Raw genomic sequence first — 26,098 nt, 5'->3', positions numbered from 1 at the left:
GGGAGGCTGAGCTGCAGCCTCTGGTTGTGCACCTCCCAGCTGGCCTGCCCCTCTGCTGCTGGCTGTGCTCCCTGGCTGGCTGCGCTCCCCCGGCCTGGCCCTTACCCAGGGAGGAGGAGGGGAGGAGATGAAGAAGCCAGAGTGTCCCCCAGGGCCAGGAGCGGGGGGCTGGGAGGATGACTTAACTGAGGTTTTGGAGAAGGCCAAGTGTTGTTAAATCCCGCCTCCCTCTCCCTTGGGCAGCTGTTTACCATTTACTCCTTGGCCATCAAGGCTGTTCTCAGCCGGCCTGGGAGACCCACCAGGGCTGGCGCTGGAGCACGTGTTGAGTTCAGGCTCTCCAGGGCCAGCTCAGGCCTGGGATCAATTTCTAGCTCCCGAATCTCTCTCAGGTCTTGTGTGGTCTCAGCTCTCAGTGCAGGGGATAGGGGCAGGGAGACGGAAGGGGCTGAGTTTCCTGAATCCACATTCCCCACCCTTTGCACATTTTAGTTCAGGGGCTGTAGCCCCTGTGCCAGGCAAGGATTGTGAGGGATCTTGGTAGGTGAGGTTTGTGTTTAGAATCCCCTACCTCCTTCTTCCCAGTGGGGACTCACCTTCCCGACAGGAGGGACAGGAGCCTTAGGGTGGATGGCAGGGCAGTGACTGTGTCGGAAGGGGTGTGCGTCCAGTTAGCCTGCTGCAGATGGCAGTGGCTGTCCCTGTGCCAAGCCCTGACCCCACCATCTCCATCATGATGAAAACGCAGTGCAGGCTGCCTCCTTGGCGAGGTGCTTGGCAGAGCCTCAGGGTCCAGGCCCGCTCCTGGGGGCCTTTCTCCCATCATCCAGCCCGCTTGAACCCAGTTCCTGCCAGGAGGATTAGAGGGGGCATCTTCCTGGTAACCAGGTAGGAGCTGCGTTTCTCGTTTTTTTGTTTCCTAGGAAATTTACCAAGTTTTGGCCCAGGAGTTTACATGTTCTGCCCCCTAGCAAAAGCTTTCACTGTTCAAGCTCCAAATGGAAGCCACGGAGGCTATAATTACACCAGCACTAGCTCAGGAACCTGCTGAGAGGAGTGGGAACGGAGCACCTGGGGAACCTGGGGGCAGCCGCAGTCCTAAATTAGCTGCCATTTCGCTTGCAGTTGCTAACTTCCTCTCTGGGGTCCCTCCTGTTGTCTCTCCTCCACCTTGGCCCCAGGCCGCTCCACTCCTCCAGCCAGCAGCCAGCCAGCCTCTGACGGGTGCATCTTACGGCTGGCTTGGGAGAACCTGTCCCTTAGAGGCAGTGTCCCCACAATAGCCCTTGTGTTGACAGGGATCCTGGGGTCCTTTTGGCCTGGGCAGAATGGTTTGGTAGCAGCTCAAGGAATTGTCTGAGAGGCCACATGCCCCAATGTGGCTGAAGGCCCTTGTCTTGGCAGTCCTTGCCTTGGTTTCCATGTTCAGTCATAATGAATTGCTTGCAGTTCCTCCCAGCGGTTGCCCCTGCTCCCCTCTGTGCCTGGGATCCTTTTTCTGCTGTCTTCACTTCCTCTGAGTCCTCCTGTAGGTTTCAGCAGAGATATCACTGCTTCCAGGACCCACTCCCGCCACCCTAGGTCTGGACAGGATGCTTTTCTCTCTGCTCCTGACTTCCCTGACACAGAACTCACATTGGCATGGGCTGGTCCTCCGTCCCTAGCTGTGTCTCTGGCAGGGTTGCAGGCTTAGTGTCTGACGAAGTGCCTGGCACATAGTAGGTCCTCATTAACTATATATTAATGGATTGATTGGGAAAAAAATCAATTCCTTTGATTCGCTTTCTGCCTTAATTTCCCCCAGCCTCCATTTTTTTTTTTTTTTTTTTTTTTTTTTTTTTTTTTAGTAAAAGGTTTATTTCTTTAAGAGTGGTTTTAGGTTCATAGAAAAATTGAGAGGAAGGTACAGAGTTTCCATCTTCCCACTACTCCTCCCCAGGCACAGCCTCCCCAGCTATCAGTATCCCTCTATAGAGGGAGGCATTTGTTAACAATTCTTGAACCTACATTGACACATCATTATGAGGCAATGCCTAGAGTTTACATTAGAGTTCGCTCTTGGTGTCATACATTCTTTGGGTTTGGACAAACGTCTAATGGCATGCATCCTCCATTACAGTATCATACAGAGTGGTTTCATTGCCCTAAAAATGCTCCATGCTCTGCCTCTTCCTCCCCCACTCCCCACTGACTCCTGGGAGCCACTGATCTCCCTGTTTTCCCTTTTTCAGAGTGTCATACCGTTAGAATCATAGGGTGTGATGTATGTCTCCTTTCATGTGAGTTTCCTCCATGTCCTTTCATGATTTGATAGCTCATTTCCTTTTATCACAGAATAACATTCTTTTGTCTGGATGTACCCTCCCCTCTTTTATTTTTACAACAAGAAGAGAGGGCACTTTTCTCTTTCTGCCTTTAAAGGGCTATTGTTGGCCAGGCGCGGTGGCTCATGCCTGTAATCCCAGCACTTTGGGAGGCCGAGGTGGGTGGATCACCTGAGGTCGTGAGTTCAAGACCAGTCTGGCCAACATGGTGAAACCCCATCTCTTCTAAAAATAGAAAAATTAGCCGGGCGTGGTGGCGGGTCCCTGTAATCCAAGCTACTCGGGAGGCAGAGGCAGGAGAATCACTTGAACCTAGGAGGCGGAGGTTGCAGTGAGCCAAGATCGTGGCATTGCACTCCAGCCTGGGCGACAAGAGCAAAACTCTGACTCAAAAAAAAGAGACTGTTGTTGGCCAGACAAAGGGTTGGGGTGAATGGCTTAGTCTTCGTTGATCATCCTCCAAGTTTCAGCTCTGGGCTGGGCCCCAAGTGGTCCTGTGTTGATCACTGTTGTCTACTCTGTACCATTTTGCTTGCTTAATAATACTAGTCAACATTTTTTGAACACTTGTTGTAAAATAGACACTGGCCTAAATACACTTATTCCATCACCCCTTAAATACCTATTACATAGCACCTGCGTGTCAAACACCGGGTACTAGGGACACAGCACTGAGCACAGCCCTGCCTTCCTGGAGCTTGTATTTGATGCAAACAAACAAATTAGTAAGTGAGTACATACCATGGCAGATAGTGATGAGTGCTGTGGGAAAAACAGGTCAGAGTAGAGGGTATATGGAATGTGCATGGGGTGTTGTTACTATGTGTGGGGTGGTCAGGAAGGACTCACATATTAGATAACATTTGAACAGAGTCTTGAAGTAGATGAGGAGAGTGGTTGTATGGCTGTGGTTGGAAGGGAGAGACTTCCAGGCCAAAGGGAGAGTAAGTGCAAAGGCCCTGTGGTCAGGCCATGATGGGAGTGTTCCAGGAATATCCAGGAGGCTGGGTTGACTGGAATGGAGTGAAATGAGCTGGGAGAAGGGAATAGGAGGTGAGGCCATATACAGCCTTGCTGGCTGATGGACATATGATATGCATCACATATATAATTCTACATTTGCTTGTAATCACAAAAAAGAAACAGGTGAAGTTATTTTTTATTACTACATTTGTTTAACATCATAGATCAAAAATACCCCTTCGACGTGTAATCAAAGTAAAAAATTATGAGATACTTTACATTATTTTTTCTTTCTTTTCTTTTCTTTCTTTCTTTCTTTTTTTTTTTTTGAGACAGCATCTCCCTTTGTTGCCCACGCTGGAATGCAGTGGTATGCTCTTGGCTCACTGCAACCTCTACCTCCTGGGTTCAAGCAATTCAAGTGATTCTCCTGCCTTAGTCTCCCATGTAGCTGGGTGTAGTCTAGCACGTGTCACCATGCCCAGCTAATTTTTGTATTTTTAGTAGAGACGGGGTTTTGCCATGTTGGCCAGTCTGGCCTCGAACTCCTGACCTCAGATGATCTGCCTGCCTCGGCCTCCCAAAGTGCTGGGATTATAGGCGTGAGCCACTGTGCCCAGTCTACATTGGTTTTTTTCTTATTACATTTTCAAAATCTGGTGTGTGTTTCAAGGCCTTATGTGAACATGTGAAGTGCCCTAGCCACATTTCAGTTTCAGCAGCTGTGTGTGGTGAGCGGACAGCATTTCAGAAAGCACAAATTGTTCTGCCACAGAAAATCAGACAGCACACATATAGAGGTGTGTAGGCCATGCTGAAGTCCCCGAATGAGCTGGGGAATCCATGGGGGGTTTTGGAGCATAGGAGCGATGGCTCTCTGCCGTAAGTTCTGGAAGGTTCTCTCCAGCTGCTGTGATGAGAGAAGATTGTCATGGGGTGGGATATAGGGGCACAGGGCAGAGCAGGAGGCTGGGAGAAGGAGGCTGTTAACAGGCACAGTGTCAGTGGCTCGGATCCAGGTGGCAGCAGTGGCGGTGGTGAGAAGTGGCTGGATTCTGGTTGTATTTTGAAGGTGTAGCTGCCAGGGTTTGGCAGTGTGTGAATGAGAGAGGAGTCAAGGAGGCGCCGGGAGTTTTGGCACTGACAACTGGAAGGATGCAGTTGTTTCCAGCAGGATGAGGAAGGCTGTCAGAGGTGGAGGGAAGCTCCAGGTTTTCGGGGGAAATATGAGGTTGGGTTTGGATGTGTTAAGTGTGAGATTTGGGTATTAGGCTTGCAGCTGGAAGTGTTGAGTTGGCAGACAGATAAGTCTGGGGCTCAGGGCACAGGTCTCATCCAGGGGTATAAATCTGGGGGTTGGAAGCACAGTGATGGTGTTTCAGGCCATGAGATGAGCCAACAGTCCCAGGGAGAAGATACGTGTAGAGAAAAGGAGGCTGAGTCCTGGGTATGGAAGATGGGACCAGCAAAGCCCGCTGAGCAGGAGACTGTGGGGAGGTGGCAGGGAGCCCGGCAGAGCGTGGAAAGAGGCAGGAGGGAGGAATCGGCTGTGTCCAGTGCTGCCGATGGGCTGAGGGAGATGAGGCCCGTGGATTCCCGAGCATCCATCAGACAGGCGGGGCCAAATGCCCAGCTGAAGCGGGTCCAAGAGAGAATGGGAGGAGAGCAGGGGACAGCTGGTGTAGACAACTCGATTGAGGGGTTTTGCTTTAAAGGGGAGCAGAAAAATGGAGTGGCAGCTTAAGAGGGCTATGGTCACGAGGAGGTCTTTTTTAAATTGAAGATGGGTGATGTAATGGCTGATGGGAATGGTCTAGAAGACAGCAAAATCATGATGTAGGGGAGAGAGAAAAAAATGAGCCGTCTCATTCTTGCTCACGAAGGCCCTGTGTGGTAGATACCAATTTGCGGACAAGGAAACTGAGGCAAAGGTTCAGCCATTTGTCCCAGGTCACACAGCCAGTAAGTATTAGGGCCAGGAGTTGAATGCCGATGGCTGACCTCTAGAACACTGCCAGCCTTGGCCATTGTGCTGTTCTGCCTCTTGGTTTGCTGGCTGGAGTTGTGAGCTTTTCCAGAGTGGGCCCTCCTCTTGCACTTTTATATCTAACATGGCACCCGGCAGAGGGCTGTGCAGAGGTAGGACCTGATCAATCTTTAATGGGCAAGTGATTAGAACACCAGAAGCTGTGTGCTGAAAGCGCTCAGTCGCCTGGCCCACGTGAGAGGGACGCGTGGCCTGAACCTGCCTCACCCCTGGTCCTTCCCACCACCTTGCGGGGTCTTGCGTGGAGAGAGTGGTGCTCATGAAATACTGGAAAGCATTTGTAGGGTGGATGAAGAGTGGATGAGGAGCTTACATCGACGGTTCTCGCTGGTATAACTGCACTTCTGGGTGTGACTCGGGTTCCTGTGCTGGGCAACCTTGGGCAGGCCCCTTGCCCACACAGTGCTTCAGTTTCCTTATCTGTAAAATAACAAGGTTGGGTGAGGTGATCTCTCATCTGGCTGTCACCAGAATGCCTCAGGAGGGCATGTGTGTGCTGTCTGCACCCAGGCTGCTGATGATCCCATCATGAGCATTGTCTGACCCCAAATGCCAGTGTCCTGCTGGTGGGTGCATAGGGGCCCCCTCATTGTATGACGCTGAGCCAGTCACTTTATTTCCCATATTTGTAAACAGGGCCATACACACCTAGTTGCTTGCCTTTTAGGCTTGTGATGAGTTTTAAGTCTACTATTGTCCTGGATTGCCATGGTATACCTCACCCTGCACCAGTCGCTTCCTAAGCACTCCCTCAACCTGTGTATTAACTCCTTTACTCCTCACCACAGCTTTAGGAGGTAGGTCCTGTGAAATGATCCCCATTTCACAAAGGGGGAAATTGAGGCACAGAGCGGGCACATGGAAGCATATTGAGTACTGGGAGACATTTCCCAGCAAGGGGGCAGCTGTGTCCTCCTCATGCTTGTGCGGCCTCTGACCTGCACTCTTGTTCCTCCTCCAGGGACAGGGGCAGACCCGGTGGTCAGCGCCAAGAGCAACCATTGCCTGGATGCTGCCAAGGCCTGCAACCTGAACGACAACTGCAAGAAGCTGCGCTCCTCCTACATCTCCATCTGCAACCGCGAGATCTCACCCACCGAGCGCTGCAACCGCCGCAAGTGCCACAAGGCCCTGCGCCAGTTCTTTGACCGGGTGCCCAGCGAGTACACCTACCGCATGCTCTTCTGCTCCTGCCAAGACCAGGCGTGTGCTGAGCGCCGCCGGCAAACCATCCTGCCCAGCTGCTCCTACGAGGACAAGGAGAAGCCCAACTGCCTGGACCTGCGCGGTGTGTGCCGGACTGACCACCTGTGCCGGTGAGTGCCGCGGCAGCCCCGGGGGTGCTGGCAGGAGGGGGCTTGCATTGCTGGGCTGTGTTTTCCTTTCTCTGCATTCCTTGGGGTGCATCGAATTATGACTGAGTCCAGCAGAAAGGGTGTCAGAAAGGGTAAAACTGACTTGGACATGTGCAAAGTGAATTTTCCATTTCATTCATCCATGCATCCATCCATCTACTTTATTCAATCGTTCATTCATTCACTTAGAACAGGTTTATCTTTTGCTTACTCTTGGCTCAGCTGGGGAAACCAAAACGAACAACCCAAGGAGCTTGTAATTGAAAACCATAGACTCCTTGAGCCTTGGAATAAGAGACCTTTGGATGCAGTGGCTCATGCCTGTAATCCCAGCAACTCAGGAGGCTGAGACTGGAGGATCACTTGAGGCCAGGAGTTTGAGACCATCCTGGGCAACATAGCAAGACTCAGTCTCTACATATATATGTGTTTGTGTGTGTGTGTGTGTGTGTGTATATAGACACATACATGTATACACACACACATATGTACTTATATATATATATAATATAGAGCTAAATTTCAGCTCAGTATAACCATGCATCCCCCCAAAACTACCTTCCTAATAATGAACCTACACTTGTTAAGCACTTACTGTATTCTAGGCTCTGCACTAAGCTTTGGACATACATTATGTCATCTAATGTTCTGCCTAAGAAAGTTTCTGCCTAATATCCCAACATATGTCACGTGGCTATCAGGAAGGGTGCTCTCATAAAACAAAGAGGCAGCTCACTCTGTATTGAGATATAATCCAGTCTCAATGGATCATATGAGTGAGGAATGGGTCGGGGTGAGGAATGGGTCCTGGAGTCGGACAGTCCTAGCTTTGAATCCTGACTTTACCGCTCATTAGCTGTATAATCTTGAGCAAGTTTATAAAATTTTCCTGACCTTCTGTCCCTTCACCTATGAAACAGGAGTGAAAAGACTCACATCACAGGGTTATTGTGAACATTAGATGACATAACGTATGTCCAAAGCTCAGCACAGAGCCTGGAATACACTTAGTGCTTAACAAGTGTAGCCTCATTGTTAGGAAGGTAGTTTTTTTTGGAGGGGGGTGCATGGTTATACTAAGTTGAAATTTGGCTTTATGTAATTCTCATGTTTGTCCTTTTTATTTGCTAAGTATTTATTGAGATGCTGTTGTGTGCGGTTCTTGATCCTAAGGCCTGAGGATACAGGGGAAACAGACAAAGGGAGAGGTGATCCCAATTCAGTGGGATAAGGCTGTGGGCTCCCAGAGGAGAGAGCACAGGAGAGGGGCATCTGCCATATCCTGCGTGTCCCGGGGAGGGGAGGGGGCCTTGAGCTGAGCCTTGGGAAACAAGAAGGAGAAAGCCAGGGAGGAAGCCTGTTGGAAAAGCATGGCACAGGGTAGAAGTGGGAGAGGACCTGGGCTCTGGGGAGCTGCAGGTGTTGGGCACAGGTAGAGTGGGCCATGATGGGAGTGAGGGGGAGGCTGCTGGAGAAATGGGGATAGAAGTGGGTGCAGGTGTTTATAGATTGCCTGTTGTGTTCTAGACACTGTTTTAGAGGCGTTATGTCTCTTTTAATCCTTGCAACAAAACTGAGGTAGGTACTATTATCTTTATCTGTCAATGAGGAAACATCTGGCAAGTTACAGAGAAAGTAACTTGCTGAAGGTCACACAGCCATACAGTTCAGAGTCAGATTCCAGCTAAACTGCTTCTTTCCAGTATTACTGAGTGCTCCAGACTAAGATAGTGAGTGTGGGTATGGAGAAAACTGGATTATTTCAGAGGAAATTGGGAAGTGACCTTGATGGGACTAGGTGACTGGCTGAAAGTCACCTGGAGATAGAACCCTGGTGGCAAGAACTATTTGTTTTGTTTACTCCATACCCCATCCTGCATGTAGATCCTGGCGTGTGGTGAGCATTCCGTAAGGTTAGTTGAATGGATAAATGGATGGTGTCTACCATGTTTCCTAGTTGAGTAACTCTGGGGAGATGGAGCCATTCAGTGGGGGTGGTATTGGACATGCAGCATTTGAGGGACCTGGGGGACTATTGCCACCTTCATGGCAACACCTAGGGGGCACTTGGACTTGTGGGTTTCGACCTCAGTAATGAGGCTGGAAGGAAGAGATGGGTTTGGGAGTTATTGGGTACTTTGCTGGTGATCAAAGCCACAACAGTAAATGAGATGGCCTAGGAGGGGTTGCTAGAGCTCAGGAGGGAGTCTGGGCTGGAGATGCCTGACTGAGGGCATCCTCAGTGTTTAAATGATAAGGCTTGGAGCGAACAGTGGAAGCAGAAATCTACTGGAAACACCAGTGCTTAAGGGAGGGGCAAAGGAAGTGGGATGTGAGACTGGAAGGGAAGGGGATTTCAGAGGGAGGAGGTGAACGAGCTGTGGTGTCTCACAGAGTGTGTATACCTGTGTATGCCTGTGTGTATGTGCATGTTTACGTGTGTTTGTGTGGTGGAAGATGGACCGCAGTGGGCCCAGGCCTGGCAGGGAGGCAGAAGTAGAGGCATTGGGCACAAGCTACCGTCTTCAGAAGGAACCAGGGCCAGGGGCTGCAGAGAGACGGGAGATGGGGAGGGAGAGCCGGGGCCCTGTGCACACCGAAGGGGAAGTGCTACTTTGTGTGGTTTGCAGAACAAGCTCTCCTGGGGTTTGGAGAAGGGCCTGATCCCAGAGCTAGCTGCAGGGCTCAGGGAAAGCGCTGTGAAGAAGGGGGGTTTTTGTCTTTTGCTTACTTAAAAAAATGTATCTTATTGCCTACACAAACCAATTGAGGCGATTGAAGATGAAACTATGCATACTACAATGAGGAGGGCCAGCCTTAGAGAGGAGGAGGGAGCAGATGTGGCCACGCTGCCATTTGCCATAGTGACTGAACTAGAGCTCCGAGCTTCTTTGTTGCTGGGATAAAGGGGAGGCTTGATGGGTCACATAACCTCCAACCAGGATAGATGGGGGCATGATCTGAGACACATTCGCTGCTTCTTCTGAATGCTAAAATGACCTTTGGGGGCTGCGCCCTACACAGCTGCATGGAATGATGGAACAGACAGGAACTGGACCTTGAAGGAACTGGAAAAGACTAGCATGAATCCAAGCCCAGGACCCAAGCATGGGAATGGGCCAGGCGCACTCAAAAGCTGGAGGACTGCAGGGCGTCTGGTGACAGGGCCTGGAATCAAGCCACTCAGGTGTCCGAACTAGGTGTCTTGGGCAGAGGAGTGACTGGGACACTGCACCCATTTTATTAGTATTGCTTTAAGGAAGGATGGATAATACGACAATGTAGTGGACAGCTCCTATGGGGTCTGCAGCCCTGAGATGGGAGAATTTGGAGCAGGGTGATTTGTGGCTTGGGGAATGTCTGTGTCTGTTTAAAGAACTAGAAGCATTTTTTCTTTTCTTTCTTTCTTTTTTTTTTTTTCTTTTTTTTCTTTTCTGGAGGTGGGGGAAGCTAGGAAACAGGAGAATCAAGTGATATACTTCACACGGTGGAACCCGAAAGAGCATTTAAATAGGACTAAGTATTGGGGGGGTCAGGACTGAGGAATCCCGGGAGCTGAGGGCTGACAGTTTCTGAAGTGTGCTGAGCCAAGCAGATGAGCTTCTTGCACTGGGAAATAAATTTAAACAATGGCGACTCCAGGGCCCACAGACAGTGCTGTGTCTGGATTATTGAATTAGGTACGTGGCTCACTTTAGGAGACCTGGGATCCTGAGTAGGAAATTCTGATTGCTCCAGGATGTGGCTGGGTGAGCTCCTGGTCTTGAAGCAGGGTGTTCTTCCAATCCATCTCTCCCTATCTCCCACCAACACACCCATCTGCATGCAAATTTCAATATGGTCCTGAAGAGGTAGGGAAGGAATGAGGGTGGAACCTGCATTAGGAGGAGTCTGGCAGGAGCATGGAGAAGTGTCCTTTAGGGAACCTCGCGCATGATGGAGAGTTGAGGTTTGGGGTGGGGTGCATTGAGACATGCATCCGGAGCCACAGAGACTGAGACGCACAGACTCTGCAGGTGGTGGATGGAGGTGGCTGTGGTGGTGCCCCAGAGTCAGGGGACCTACCTTTACTCTTCACCTGCCTGGAGCCTCCTGCATGGTCCTTGGTGGACCGTTCACTCCTCATGCCCTGGGGGGTCTTCATCTATCAAATGAGGATCCTGAACCAGGTCATCTGTAGGGACCCTGAGGTCTTGTAAGTCTGTGGTTCTGAGTCTGTTGAAGCAGTTTTCCTGTCTGCCTTCTCCCTCTGCTCCTGCCCTCTCCACGGGAGGTTATTTTACTGGAGAGATGAGCTGTTGGTATAAGGGGAAGTGGCCTAGCCAGCCTCATCAGGGTGTATGGTGTGGGAGAAGGTATTTGAAGGGCCTGGAAGGAGAGGAGTGGCTTCTTTCTACACTCTTGCAGGCCTGACTTGCTGACCCAAGCGTTGCTTTCCCCAGAATCCACAAAAGTGCTCAGGTGTCCTATGGATGCCTGTTATCAGCATCAGAGGTGACAGGTGGCTCAAGAGGGGCCCCTGGAGAGCAGGAAGCTGGGTCGTGGCTCTCGACTGTGCCTGGGAAGGGGTGCACTTCTTCCTTTCCCTGGTTTGACTTCCTCCAGGTTTCTGCCCTCCAGGATGGGGACCGCAGGTGGAAATCTTCATTCTGAAAATGGAGAGCCCAATGCCAGGGTGTTTTCAGCAGGAATTGCAGAACCCCCAGCCTGCCTTTGCTGGTACTTGAATGAATGAAGCCAGCCTTTATGGGTGTCCTGGGAAAGCCTCTCTGGGCTTGCGACTCTGGAAGTGAGGCTCCAGCTCTTGGGCATCTCCTAGGAACATGCCCATGGTGCAGTGCTATGGCACCTAGCCCTGATGCAGCCGGGCCTGCTTGTCCCCTGTGGTCCCTCCTCCTACCGAGAGAGTTGGCCTAGAGATGCCCAGGCTTCCTGCGGGGTGAATCTTGGCCCAGGATTCTTGGGGGAGGCTCTTCCAGACCAAACTCACCTGGCACTACATGAAAGAAAGTGCATCGATTCGCTGTGCGGCATACCGTGTGGCAGGCCTCGTCCATCACCCGTGTGAGATTTAGCAGGCTCTGCATGCTGTCTTATTAAATGTCACCAGCGATAAAATGTTGGAGGTTTCCTTTGATCTAGGGTTTAAAGATGCATTGGTTAAATAAGGATATCTGCTTGCTGGGCCTCGGGGTTTTGGGAAGCACTTCTGAATCCTCCCGTCATCCTTTGAACTCAGAGCAGTTTGGGGTCAGTGGCTGAGGATGGAGCCTCTGGGAGTGGAAGCTTTGGACTCTACCGACAGTTCCACCTGGCTTTGAAGTTGCATCTCAGGAACCTTGGCTCTGTCTTTGGCCTTTGTCTGGTTCATATCCCACGAACCTTAGGGCTGTGGGCCTAAGCTAAGTGAGCATCAAGGGATAGACCAGGAGAGACGTTTCCTTTAAAAAACTTCTGATAAGGAGCCTGGAAAGCCTGGAGAACTTCTTGGAATGCCTCCATGGCATTTGGCTGAATTGACTCTAGCCCCCACAGTGGGCCAAGATCTACATTTAAAAAACACAGTCTTTCAGTTTTTACCCTCTCAGCTTACAGCCATTGCAACGATGGTCTCAGATTGTGTGTGTGTGTGTGTGTGTGTGTGTGTGTGTGTGTGGTGGTTGGGGGGTCGTGGGAGGATGATGCTGTTGTTTTCTAAACTGTGTCCCTACCAGGCCTCATTTGGAAGCGGTCCTCTGAAATGCCCTGTTCCTCTTAGTCTGCCAAGAGAACATAAATAACTCCTTACTGGCTCAGTGCCATCTCCTGGGCTGTAATTTCACCTCTGGGTGCTGAGGATGTGTATAAATAGATTCCAGCCTGGAGCTACCCTGGCAACCTGGGCCCTTTCCTGAAATGGACACTGCCCTTGTCAGAGAGGCTTGTTGGGAAGCAGAGGAAGTTGGGCTCACCTCCCTCAAGGCTGTCCTCAGTGGGTGGGAAGGAGTCCCTTCCACACACTCTCCTTCTTGCCCAGTGTAGGGGGTGTTCAGTATCTTCAGGCAGTGTGGACGAACAGGTCTGGCTTTGATTCTTGGCTCCTTAGGACTGTCCCTCAGCTTAAGGGCTTTCCATAGGATCTGTTGGCTGATGCTTTTAGCAGATCATGTCTAAATGGCAGCAAATGATTACTTGCGCAGGGGTAGGTGGACTGTGATGCTTCCAAGCCTTCCCTCCCATTAAAGGAGAGGTCCTTGAATATCTTGAAATTATACAGAAAGTTTTGTGTGTATTTTCTAGAAAGAAGTTTGTTGCATTCATTAGAGTCTCTGAGGGTTCCTTGATCTCCCAAAGCATAGGAACCTCTTCCTTCTCTAGATGACCAACTTGGATTGGCTCCCTAAAGAAGGATTTTGAGTCTGGCTCCTGGCTCAGTAGCAAAGAGGGCTGTGATTGATTAGTGATGCCTGCCACAGGCATAGGAGGGGCAGCATGGATGCTCCAGGGAACCCAGCCAGTCCTCCCTGGGGCCAGCAGATTACCTACAGCAGGAGGAGTGGGGGGTCCTGTGACCATTTCTTTATTAATTTCACTACTCTTTATTGATCATCCACTTTGGGCCAGGCATTATGTTTGATTGGGAGAGTTAATGAAGTAGGTAGAGGTCCTTGTCTTTGTGGCACTTAGAGCCTAAGGAGGGGACTCTGTGTCGATTGTGTCTGCTGTGGGAGAGGAGCCCCACTACCATTGCAGCTACAATTGTGTAGATGATAGCTTTTTACTCAGGTTCTCTTGAAATCCCAATTCTACTAGGTCTTCCCTGGGTCACCCTGCTGGCATTGCAGAGCAGCCCTTTCTTAGGGGAGATGAGTCACAGAGAAGTAAAATCTCACCCGGGGTCCCACTTGGCCTTGAGCAGTGTCCAGAGTCCAACAGCCACTTCCAACCCCAGAGCAAAGCTGTGCAGAGGAGTGTGGGGGAAAAAGGCCACCCCCTTCCTGAAGAATCTAACTACAAGGAGCCGAGACCCTGAGATCCAGCTTCCCTTTGGGGATTCCATGTGGCTGCTATTGCTGGTCTCAGTAGGGGCTCTGCTCACTCTTTAACTCTGGGCCAAGGGTCCCTGAGTGACCCTTCCTGGAATTTCCTGCAACATGTTGAGACAAGGCTGGAATGCTGGATATTACTTTACTAAAGCCTCTGGGGAAATAAACACAGAGAGAAGCTCCAAACCAGAGCTCTAGTTTACAAGAGAGGGTTCATGCATCGCCCTGCTGTGGCTGCTACCGCTTGGCAGGGCTGCACAGAGCCTCGACCTTAACTTTACAGGGTTCTCTCGAGGCATCTGGGCTCCAGAGGCTCACACCCCAGGTGGATGAGATGCGGATCCTGTTTGGCTAAGGCTCCCACTTGTGGAGTTTACTTGAGGACCCAGGCATCTCTGAGTGACTGGGGAGGAGTGACCCATTTGTGACGTGTCACTTATGCAGGGAGTATCTGAATGCAAACCAGCATTGTTTGTTCATACCAGAGGCCTCACCTACAACTGGGCGTGTGTGTGTTCACACAGGGGCAGACACACTTTCAGCCACTCTGCTCTTGCATTGTTCACACTGGCTCCCTGAGTGTTTCTGCTTTCACTCACTGGCATGGACTGTCTCCTTGCCTGGTATCTTAGTATAGGCTGCTGTAATGGAATACCATAGACTGGGTGGCTTCAACAGCAAACCTTTACTTGTCACATTTCTGGAGGCTGTAGATCTGAGATCCTGGCTGGGTTTTAATGGCACCTTGATCTATGAAGGCCCCGTGGTGAGGGCCTTTTTTTCCTGGTTATGTCCTCTTACCATCTTCATTGATGTGTGCACGCAGAAGCAGAGGAGAGAAAGAGAGAGAGATCAATCTGGTGTCTGTTCCTCTTCTTATAAGGCCACTAATTCCATCATGAGGGCCCCACCACCATGACGTCATCTAACCCTAATCACCTCCCAAAGGCCCCATCTCCAAATACCATCACATTGTAGATTAGGGGTTTAACGTATGAATTTTGGGGAGACACAAACACTATGTTCATAACATCTAGACTTCCCCTCCATCAAGCCTGTTTGGCTCCCATCCTGTATCTCCCCTGGCCCCTGCTTTTCCAGACACTCTCTAGAACTTGTCTGTATCCTTCCTATGACATCACGTGACTTTCCTTTAGTATTTTTCTTCCCAATCAGGCCTCTGTTTTTTAATATTCTCATTTTATATTACTACCTCATTGGCTTCTTTCTTTCTTTCTTTTTTTTTTTTTTCCTTTTTTTTTTGAGATGGAGTCTTGTTCTGTCACCCGGGCTGGAGTACAGTGGCGTGATCTTGGCTTACTGCAACCTTCACCTCCCAGGTTCAAGCAATTCTCCTGCCTCAGCCTTCTGAGTAGCTGGGACTACAGGTGCGCACCACCACACCCGGCTAATTTTTCTATTTGTAGTAGAGACAGGCTTTCACCATATTGGCCAGGCTGGTCTCGAACTCCTGACCTCGTGATCCACCTGCTTCAGCCTCCCAAAGTGCTGGGATTATAGGCGTGAGCCATTGTGCTTGGCCAGCTTATTTCTTTTAACAACTATTTGTTATGTGCCTACTCTGTGCCAGGCACCATGCTAGACATTGCCCCCTGGAGAACACAGTGTTGGTGGTCTCTGCCCACTTGGAGCTGACAGTCTGATGGAGAGGCAGATGGTGAGCAAGCAGACAGACAAGCATCTAGATAATGCTGCTGACATGAGCAGGATGCAGAAAGACAGAATAACGGGCAGAGAGGGGGAATCTGCTTGGCCAGGAAAAGTTTATCTGCAAGACAACATTTAAACTGAGACCTGAGGAATGGGATGCCTGGTGTCAGATCAAGGGGAGAAAGAGCATCACATGCAGAGGGCATAGCATGTGCAGAAGTTTGCAGGAGGGAAACGGGGGAAGGTGTGGCTGGTCAGTGGGGCTCGGAGACAGAGGCACAGGTTGAGGTTGGGAGACAGGCAGGGGCCAGATCACTCAGGGCCCCACAGGCCACAGCAAGGAGTTTGGACTTCTGACGAGCTTCTGAAGCCAAGCAGTGCATTGTGAAGATTGTGATAAGAAAGATGACTCTGGCTGCTGGGTGGAGAATTAAGGGAGGAGGCAAGGACGACTGCAGAGAGGCGAGGGAGGTTGTTATTTTAGCATCACTGGATCAGAGATGATGGCCACTCAGCCCAGGGTGGTGGCCAGGTGGAGAGAGATAAGTGGATAAATTGGAGATATTTCAGAGTTAGAAATGATACACCTGGTCTGCGGCCTGAGGGTGATGGAGGAGCTCGAGGATGACTCACAGGCTTCTGGCTTGAGCAGCTCGGTGGTGATGGTACCACTTTCTGAAATGGTGAAGGCCTAGGGGGAGATAAATCAGGAGTTCCATTTTGGGCATGTTAATTTCGAGATGCCTTTGAGACATTCATATCTGGCGCTTGACTGGGGTTGTAAATTCTGGGGTCATTAGCATATTTATGGCATTTAAAGCTAGGGGAATGGTAGGATTCTCCTAGGGAGAGTCCGGCTGGAGAGGAGGCCCTGGGAACCTGCCTGGCACCCTGTCAGTGCCCAGTAGTGCTGGGTGCTGTTATTACGGTGTCCTAGGAGTCAAAAGAACATGTTCTGAAAAAGAGGGAATGGATAGCTGTGCCGTGTGCTGTAGAGAGGTCTGGAAGGATGAGGACACCTGGGTCACCAGTGGATTTGGGGACGTGGAGGGCCTTGGTGACTCTTACACAGAAGTTTTGATGGATTGGTGATTACAGATACCTGATCGGGGCTAGAGAAGTGTTGACCCGTTGGTTGATTAGACGTTAGTGGGAAGGGAAGGTGTCTGCCCCTTGGGTGGAGACATGGCTGAGGAGAGCTCAATAGCGGTTTGGCTTTGATGGCTGAGGAGAGTTCAATAGTGGTTTGGCTTTGGGAAGTGTGGGGTGAGGTGGAGGAAGGTGGGAGAGTGAGGGTGACCCTGCCATTGCAGAGGAGCCAATCCCAGCCGCTCCGCCATTGCACTGGGCAAGTCTCAGCCTTGGGACATCCTCTAGTTTGGGGAGTACACCGCTGTGGGTCTTTGATGCTGACTCTGTCCACTACACTGTGCTTAGGACCCTAGAATGTCCCACCCACCATGTCCTCCCTGGGCTCGGAGGGGCCATGGTATGACTGCCACCAACTCAGCTTCTCCTGCTGTGGCTAAAAGAGTCCTTCAGGTGTGGGAAGAGACTCTTCTCCACACCAGTGTACTTTTGTGAGCGAGCTGGATGGCCCAGCCCCTTAGAGAAGCCAGCTCTCAGGCTGCCCAGAGGAGCCTTGCTTTTCAGCTTTCAGTCATCCTCCTCGAGGAGGCATTGGAACAGTGCAGGGACTGTTTGAGAGGTGCCCTTGGCTCCTGCAGTGGAAGTCCTGCCCAGGGTGTTTTGAGGATGTGGCCTTTCCTGTGGCAGCCTTGGGATGTGCTCTGCCTTCCATGTGGGCATCCCCAGAGGGAGGTAGCCCTGCTCCCTTTCTTGTGAAGTGGCTTGTGGCACCTGGGTGTCCTGGAACCAGCTCTCAGCTTCAGGGCCCTTTCGGGGTCTCTCTTGGAAGACTCATGCAGGTAGCCCTGTTATCTTAGGGTTCTCTAAATGTGTTATGTCATAGGAGGACAAAGTCAAGTCAGGTGGAAGGGGTCCTGGATTAGGAGTTACACACTACCCCTGGCCCAACGTCCTCACACTACCTCTGCCGATAACTAACTCTCTGATCTTGATGGAAATTAGGGTGAGTTTCTTTGTTAGGTAGTGAGTTCCCCATCCTCAGAGGTGCAGAGGCTGGTCCTCTTGTCAGCATTAGAGGAGTGTCAGGGAAGGGGTCTTGAAGGTGAGTGAGTGCATCAGATCACTACTGGCACTCTCCTGTTCAGAGCAGAATGAGGACATTGACTTACGAGCAAAGAAGCAGTGCTCTTTGCTCCTCATATAGAGGGAGAGGGAAATTTGGAGATCACTGTCCCCAGTCTCCCTGGCCCAAGACACATTCTCTCAGTTCGGAAGGAGCCCTCCGGAGCACGTGACCCCTCTTCCCTCTGTCCATGCGGGTGCGCTCTGATCTCTAGGACCAGGAGAAGAATCCTGATGAGCTGGGGTCGGACAGATATTCACTTAGCAGCTGCAGGAGCTGGGCATGTTCTTCAAAGCGTGGAGCTCCCATTTTCCTTGTCAGAAATAAGGTCAGTAGCACCTCAGTGGAAGCTCTGGAGTCCATTCAGGAAGCCTTTTGTGGAGCTCTGTGTCTGGGAGCCTTGCACCTGGGATGCTCGAGTGAACCGCAGACCTTCCCTAAGGCACCCACAGGCTGCCCTGGCTGTGACATGCGGGGCCAGTCCCTACAGGCTTGGTGGGGCTGTTGCGAAGGCCTCTTGGAGGTGGCATCTAAGCTGAGTTTGAAGGGAGAGTAGGCCTGAACTAGGAGGAGGCCCTTCTCTCTGCTCCTTGCAGAGGACACGTGTGTAAAACTAGAGGTACCCCAGAGGAAAGAGGGACCCAGCTCACAAAGCCCTGGACGTTGGGCCAGGAAGTCTGATTTTCCCCAAAAGACAGTGGGGAGCCATGAAGTATTTTAAGCAAGAGATAAACATGATTCAGTTGGTGTTTTAGAAAGATCCCTTTGACTGCTGTGTGCAGGTGAGTTGGAGGAGAGCAAGGCTGGAGACAGAGTCCCTTTAGGAAGCTGAAATGTGACGGAGTCTGAGATAGGACCAAGGCAGAGGGCAGGTGGTCAGAGACCTTCAGAGGTCAGCTCCCAGGGCCTCACTGGATGCAGACAGCGAAGGGGGGAGTTTGGGATGGTGCTAAGGTCTGTGGCCTGGTGGCCAACTGGCTGGTGAGCTTGTCACCTGAGAAAAGGGGATGGGGAGGAGGAGGAACAGGGGGAGGGGGCTAAGAAGGGGGAGGGAGAGAGGGGAGCTGGTGGTCCTTGTCTGGCATGGAGGGACAATGTTTGGGTTTCAGACTTATTTGAAAGCCTTCGGAACATGCAAGAGGAAATGTCAAATCCAAAAAGTGTTTGTGTATCTGGGAGTTTGGGAGAGAGGTAGGGGCTTGGGATGGAGATTATGGGATTAAGGGAAATAATGCATGAAAAGCAGTGAGCATCGTGCCTGGCACACAGGCACATGGTAAACATCATTCCTTCAAAGAGTGTTTAAGCTCATTTGGGGAGACAGGGCTCACCCGTGTGAACCACTGTTAACTACGAAGAGGAGGCCCTGTTTAATTAGGTGTTGTAAGGATTAAACTGCTCACTGCAGGCATTCTGAGAAGGGAAGCCATGGGGCTGGGAGAGCCAGGGAGAGCGGTGTGGAGACAGGGTCCTGTGGCGGGTGCCAGAGTGGAGGAGGCTGTCCTGGGCGGAGGCTTCTGGGAGAAGAGGATGGGAGTGGGAGGCAGGACTGAGCCGCCAGGATGGCGGGACTGTCCTGCTCAGGGCAGAAGGTGCTGGCTGAGGGAGGAGAGTCTGTGCGTGTAAGGTTGGAGATTTGGGACATCCTGGGAGACACTGAACAGGCAGGGGCTCCCCTGTTCCTCCCAGGCCCCACACCTACCAGTCCTCAATTCCAGCCGGCTCAGGGTTCTCTAAAGGTGCTGTTTGATAACAGCATGAACTAAAGTCAGGTGGAAAGGGTCCTAGATTAGGAGTTATACTAAATCCTCACACCACTCTACTCCTGCCAGTAACTAACTGTTTTGTTTGTTTGTGTGTTTTTTTTTTATTTTTTTTTTGAGACGGAGTCTCGCTCTGTCGCCCAGGCTGGAGTGCAGTGGCCGGATCTCAGCTCACTGCAAGCTCCGCCTCCCGGGTTCATGCCATTCTCCTGCCTCAGCCTCCTGAGTAGCTGGGACTACAGGCGCCCGCCACCTCGCCCGGCTAGTTTTTTTGTAGTTTTAGTAGAGACGGGGTTTCACCGTGTTAGCCAGGATGGTCTCGATCTTCTGACCTCGTGATCCGCCCGCCTCGGCCTCCCAAAGTGCTGGGATTACAGGCTTGAGCCACCGCGCCCGGCCTTTTGTTTTTTTTTGAGACAGAGTCTCACTCTGTCATCCAGGCTGGACTGCAATGGCGCGATCTTGGCTGACTGCAACCTCCACCTCCCAGGTTCAAGCGATTCTCCGGCCTCAGCCTCCCAAGTAGCTGGGACTATAGGCACGTGCTACCATGCCCCATTAATTTTTGTATTTTTAGTAGAGATGGGGTTTCGCCATGTTGGCCAAGCTGCTCTTGAACTAACTCTATGATCGTGTTGGAAATTAGGATGAGTTGCTTTGTTAGGTAATGAGTTCTCCACCTCAGAGGGGCAGAGGCTGCAGTCCCCCTTGCTAGCATCAGAGGAGTGTTGGGGAAGGGGACTCTTTTAGGTCCCTTCTGAGCATGTGTAACTCGGACCAGCTGTCTCTTGGGACAGGTTAAAGGAATAGATGATGTGCTCTTGGAGGTCTCCCCTCCCCTCCCCTCCCCCTCTCCCTTCCCCTCCCCTTCTCTCCCCTCCTCTCCCCTCATCTCTTCCTTTCCTTCTTTTCTCTTACTTTTTCCCCCTAATTCTCAAAATGAAATTCACTTTACTGCTTTTGTTGATTATAAAAGCCCTATGTGCTCATTATAAAAATAATTTCAGGACAGAGCACAGTGGCTCATGCCCATAATGCCAGCACTTTGGCAGGAGGATTGCTTGAGGCCGGGAGATTGAGACCAGCCAGGGCCACATAGTGAAACACTGTCTCTATTGAAAATACGAAGGAAAAAATTAGCCAGATACGGTGGTGCCTGCCTCTTGTCCTAGCTACTCTAGAGGCTGACGTGGAAGGATCGCTTGGGCCCAGGAGTTCGAGGCTGCTGTGAGCTATGATCTTGCCACTGCATTCTAGCACGGCAACAGAGTGAGACCCTGTCTCTAAAATATTAAAAAAAAAAAATCAGACAAGACAGAAAGGTATACCTAAAGAAAGTAGAAATTGTCTTCATTCCTAACACCCCAAAATAAGCCACGGCTAGCATTTCAGAGAATATACACTTTCAGCTATTTTTTTAGATGCATATATATGTTTGAACAAAAATGATATCACACAGTGTGTATTGTTTTGTAGGCTATTTTTTCTCTCTAAATACATTGTTAACATTTTCCCACTGGCTTTTTATGAGAGTCTGGTTTTTCCTGATGGGCATGGGTCCCTGTGGATGCTTGAACAGCTTGGCTTTGCACACTTGTCCATCTACTCTCATTTAAGAAATGCATGTCTGGACCCAAGCCTGCCAGATGGTAGGAAATAGCCCTGTGCTAGGCTTCCCAGGGGAAGGGGATGCGCAGGCAGTAAGACCCTCAGAGAGCTCTTGGATCCCCGACGTGGGACTTCCCAAGGTGAAGGGAGGAGAGGGAGCCCGAGTGAACCAGTGGTCTTCACAGCACGTGGGGGGTGTTTCTGGGCAGTTTCAGTTTCTTGAAAACAACAAGACTGTGGCTAGGTGCTTTAGCTTACACACCTGGAATCCAAGCGCTTTGAAGACTGAGGCAGGAGTTCAAGAGCAGCCCTGGGTAACATAGTGAGATCCCATCTCTACAATTTTTTTTTTTTAAATTAGCTGGGTTTGGTGGCATGGGCCTGCAGTCCTGGCTACTTGGGAGGCTGAGATGGGAGGACTGCTTCAGCCCTGGAGGTCAGGCAAGGCTGCAGTGAGCTGTGATCATGCCATGACACTCCAGCCTGGGTGACAGAGTACAGACTCTGTCTCAAGAAAAACGAAAACAACACAATAATGAACACCCAGCCATATTCTTGTTGCTTTCATTTGGGCTTATGAAACCTCGCCTTTAAGGAGGTTGGGCCAGTAGGAGGTCCTCAGAGAGACCAGACTCAGCACCAGCAGTGGGTGGGGAAAGGTAGGTCTCCACACAGCGGCTCTCTGTGCCCTGGACCGCCTTGCCTACTGGCCCGAGCACTCTGCCTCATCCCCTGTGTGTGCGTTTGAAGAAGAACTGGTATAGAGGTGGTCGCTGGTATTATGGTGCATAGCAAGGGGCCTGGCAGGGGTGGATGGGGGGCCTTGGTTTCCACATCCTTCTACACATTCACGATGGGATAGATGTGTGCTGTCTAGAAAGGCAGCGACTGTGGGGACTTGGAAGACATCATTGTGCCTGAAAACATGGTTGATGGACTCCACAGGATTTGAGACTTCACCTTTGTGAACCCTGAAAATTTGAGACAGGTCTCAGTCAATTTAGAAAGTTTATTTTGCCAAGGCTGAGGACGTGAGCCCGTGACACAGCCTTAGGAGGTCCTGACTACATGTCCCCAAGGTGGTCAGAGCACAGCTTGGTTTTACACATTTTAGGGAGATGTGAGACATCAATCAATATATGTACGATGAACACTGGTTTGGTCCGGAAAGGCGGTGGAAGCGGGGAGTGGGCTTCCAAAAAGTGAGAGACAAAGGGTTGCGTTCTTTGGAGCTTCTGTTCTTAGTGAGCAGAGGGATGACTCTGAATAGAATGGGAGGCAGGTTTGCCCTGAGCAATTCCCAGCTTGAATTTTCCCTTGATCTTCGTGATTTTGGGGGCCAGGATACCTTGCAACAGAGGAGATATAAAAGATCATCAGCAGAATTTCATCTGATAGACGAAAGAAGCTGAAGTCCAGAGAGGTAAAGTTATTTGCCCAATGTCACCCAGCTGAGGAGTGACAGGACCCAGACAAAAGGTGAGGTCTGGCCTCCCTGGGCAGGTGCCCTGTTCTTCGAGGCAGCTTCCAATGGATAGGGCGAACTAGAGAGTGAGTCAGAAACCTGGGCCCCAGTCTTGGGAGATATCCCACCTTTAATCCTTCGTTTCCTTATTGAAAAGAATGGACAGAATCAAATCTGTCCGGAACAGCTCACTAGGCTATTGCAGAAAAAAGGAGAACCGCTGAGAAGGTAGTTGGAATGCTGCAAAGTTCAGAAATGTGATGTTTCCCAGTGCCTCTGCTGGCCTGCAGACCTGGTCTGGTTCCAGTGGGAGAAAGGTGTGGCTGTTGGGTAGACCCTAGGAAGGCAGCAGGGGCAGAGTGGCAAGGAAGGCTGGGTGCTTGGATACGTGCGGAGCCCTGGCAGTGACTTCTGGCTTCTAGCTGCGGGTAGAAGGTCGTAACACCAGCTGGATTTCAGGCTAACCCAATCTTGGCAAAAGGGAAACTGCCTCTGCTTCCTTCCCTTTTCTTCCAGATGTTTCCCAGGGAGCTCAAGAGACTGCCCCGAGCCCCTCCACTCCTTCCAGAAGCCAGGCCGGTCCACTGCACGCTGCTGGCTTTGCAGGAAGGGGTTGGGGTGTTGGGGTGTTGGGGAGCCCATCGGTGGCGGCCCCCAGTTCAGAAAGCACGGTCCCCTTTTCCCTTTCTCCATGAGGACTCAGGCCTGTGTCGCTCTGGTTCCCCGCCCTCCCTCCTCTGTGGATCCACCTCTCAGAGGTCAATGGCAGAAAGGAGGGGGGAGAAACAGAAATGATGATGACTTTGATTTTTTTTCTTTTGTCGGAGCCTGGGGAGGGTGGTTGTTTTGCTTCCTGGACCTCAGCGGAGGATTCTCTGCCAGACAATCATGTCGGCGCTTTCATTGCTTTCTGATGCTCCTCTAACTGCGCGGGGTCGGCTATTAAATGGTCATCAAACCTCAGCCTCTATCCCATCAATAGTCATAAAGTTGGGGAGATAAAAGCCATCAGTTTTCCATTATAGCTGAAAGCAATACTGTAGATAGCTATTTTCTGAATGCTGCAGAGAGATGTATTTTAACTGGAGCAGGGTATCCAGTGGCCCCTGGCTCAGCCGTGGGTCCTGTTGGGCCTGGGATAACCTGCCAGGTGTTTAAAATGGGGGAGGGGCTGGGGCTTTCTCTCCCTTCACCCTCTCTCTACTCGAAGAATTGAATGGGCAGATCATCAGGCTTGGGGTGCAGGACGAGGCCTCCGTGGTGAGACTATGGGCTTCTACCTTTCATTCTAAGCAGATGCTGGGGAAGAATGCAGTGAGTTGTTATCTGCTCATTCTCATGAGAAAGGACCCTCCTCTCCCTGATCTTGGGCTTCCGTCAGGCCAGGGCCTGGGTGTGGGGTAGGTGTCTGCTCATCCGATGATCTTCGGGGAGCTTGGGAAAGGCAGGGGAGGTCGGTACCTGCAGGGTGGGTCTGCGTGGACCAGGAGCGGCTGCAGCCAGAGGAAGCTGGGTGCCTGGGATGCGGAACATTTCAGGGGTGGTGTCTCCTGATATACAGTCCCCTGTAGCTTCTCACAAACGAGCAGGCCATTTGAAAATGGATTTTGCAATCAAACAGCCCAGCAGCCGGCAGCCAGCAGATAAGTCCTCAGAATGAACTTTTCATTGCACTCATACCCCAAGGCTCTCCTGACTCTGTCTCAGAAGAATCTGGGTGCCAAGACCTCCTGCCTCGGTTTCCACATCTGCAGTGGCCTTTCCTGGCACCCCTGGCCTCCCTGAATGGGTGACTTGCCTCTGGCTTTCCTGCCTCTGGGTCTTGCAGGAACAGGTTCCCCTGCCTTGGAAGTGGGCATTCCTTAGCTCTTTGAAGCCTGTCCATCTTTTCCCTTTCAGAGCTATTCTTACGTGTTGAAGTGGTTACGTGTGTGGATTTAGCTCCACAATACTCTAGGGGATGTTTTCATTTCCTAATTTTTTGAATTCCTTCAAGTTCCTCCTGCCTAGCCTGGCTAGCAGGAAACATCGCCGCAGTGAACCGAGCTGCTCCTGTCTGTGGCCTGCAGGACCCTCGGACTGGGCTCACAGGACTCATAGACGAGGCTAATCTGTGCTCTTGCACCTCCTCCTGCTAGTGTCATGGGGGCTCCCTGGTGGATCCTTCAGCATCTGCTGGGGGCTCTGCCCTGGGTGGACCCATTTGCCCCCCCGTGGCTATAAACTTCAATGACCCTGGATTTGCACAGAGAGATACCCCCCTCCGCTCTCTGCAGACTCATCCCTCACAGCCATGGGGCTCCCTATTCTGCAGCTGCCAGTGCCTTGCATCTGGGCCATAGGACAGTGGCCTTTCCCACCTGCCGGCTGCTCCACTCGGCAGGCTCTGGGCATCTCCAGCTCTTGGCCATCCTTCTTAAGGCCTCTGAAAATGAGGCCTCTTCTTAGTGACAGAGACAATGAGACTTCCCGACCTCAAAGTCCTGCTTGTCCCCTGGAAGGGACACATGGAGGCGAAGGGAAAACACATCTCATTTATTTTCCATCTCCCCTGCTGTGTCTATAGAAAGTTAAGAGCCAGCTTCCTTCTCTACCGTGTTCTATGCAGTGACACCAGGAGCTGCCGGCCCGCAGGCATGTTCACTCACCCCTGCATTGGGCCCAGGGCCTGGCCCGATGACTCAGGGCCCATAAATACTTGTGAAGTTCTTAAATGCTCTTTGTCTCCTCAAACAGAGATAGTGGAAGATGCCTTCACCTTTTCTTGGTGACACAGTGTTATTCTTGACTCTGGGTGAACCCGCACGATGGTGTATGCCATGCCTTCAGGTGCTACTGACTTACATGGAACTGTTGGCCACCACGGTAATGAACCCCAGATACTGTGACTTTTGAGTCATTGTTGTTTGCTTTTTTAGTATTTCTGTCTCCTTCGCTGTTTGCTGTCGCTTCTTGCTGCAGGTTCTATCTGCCCCTCGGAGCTTTCTTCCATCACTCTTTCTCCTTCGTGGGTTTTCTGTGGCACAGAAAACCAGATAACTGAACACATTGGAATTATGTATGCATGAGGAGCCGTTAGACTTTAACAGGCGGCATAAAGGGTTTTCTTAGGAGTAAATGATCTGTTTTGGGGAACAAACTTGTCTGTTCAGGGGACTTCCTCATTCCTGGCAGGCTGCCAGATGAATGACCTACAAGTATGCTGTTTTGGCGGAGCCCTTTTAGATGAAAAAATATATTTTAAATGTCTTTGGAAGAGGGAGAAGAGGGCATATGAAGGCCTTTTGGAGTTAAGAGTTGACCATTGAGATGGATATGGATGATGGACCTCCCAAGATTCCTCTCTGTTTCTTTGCTAAATGACATGGCCACATTCTCATTGTTCTCAGCTCTCCTTGGTGACCTAACATATTTTGACCCTGTGTTTTTGTCACAGACTGTGGGTCCCAGGGTTTGATGAGGACAGTTTGGTCTCAGTGGGTGGGGTTATGGCACCAGCATAGAACATTGACTCAGAAGACGAGGCTCTCATGCTAAAGCTGTCACTGCCTCACCACGTGACGCTGGGCGAGTTGGTGGTGACAGTAACGCTTGTTCTAAACGGGGGTTCTGGGAGGATCAGGCAGAAACAGGGCATCACATGGCAGGGCCCCTTTCAAACGAGG

The 26,098-nt window shown here is 51.0% G+C and overlaps 1 protein-coding gene across 1 annotated transcript in view; it reads left to right on the top strand.

Annotated features, from left to right (window-relative positions):
* GFRA2 (GDNF family receptor alpha 2) overlaps positions 1-26,098 on the top strand; it is a 100,268-nt gene that overhangs the window by 35,907 nt on the left and 38,263 nt on the right. The window contains exon 4 of the mRNA XM_007961820.3: positions 6,296-6,650. Within this exon, the coding sequence (XP_007960011.3) occupies positions 6,296-6,650 (355 nt within the window). The remainder of the gene's footprint in view (positions 1-6,295; positions 6,651-26,098) is intronic.

The sequence above is a fragment of the Chlorocebus sabaeus genome, chromosome 8 (genome assembly GCF_047675955.1).
Source record: "Chlorocebus sabaeus isolate Y175 chromosome 8, mChlSab1.0.hap1, whole genome shotgun sequence".
Classification (NCBI taxonomy): domain Eukaryota; kingdom Metazoa; phylum Chordata; class Mammalia; order Primates; family Cercopithecidae; genus Chlorocebus; species Chlorocebus sabaeus.
This window is presented reverse-complemented; position numbering and strand designations above follow the sequence as displayed.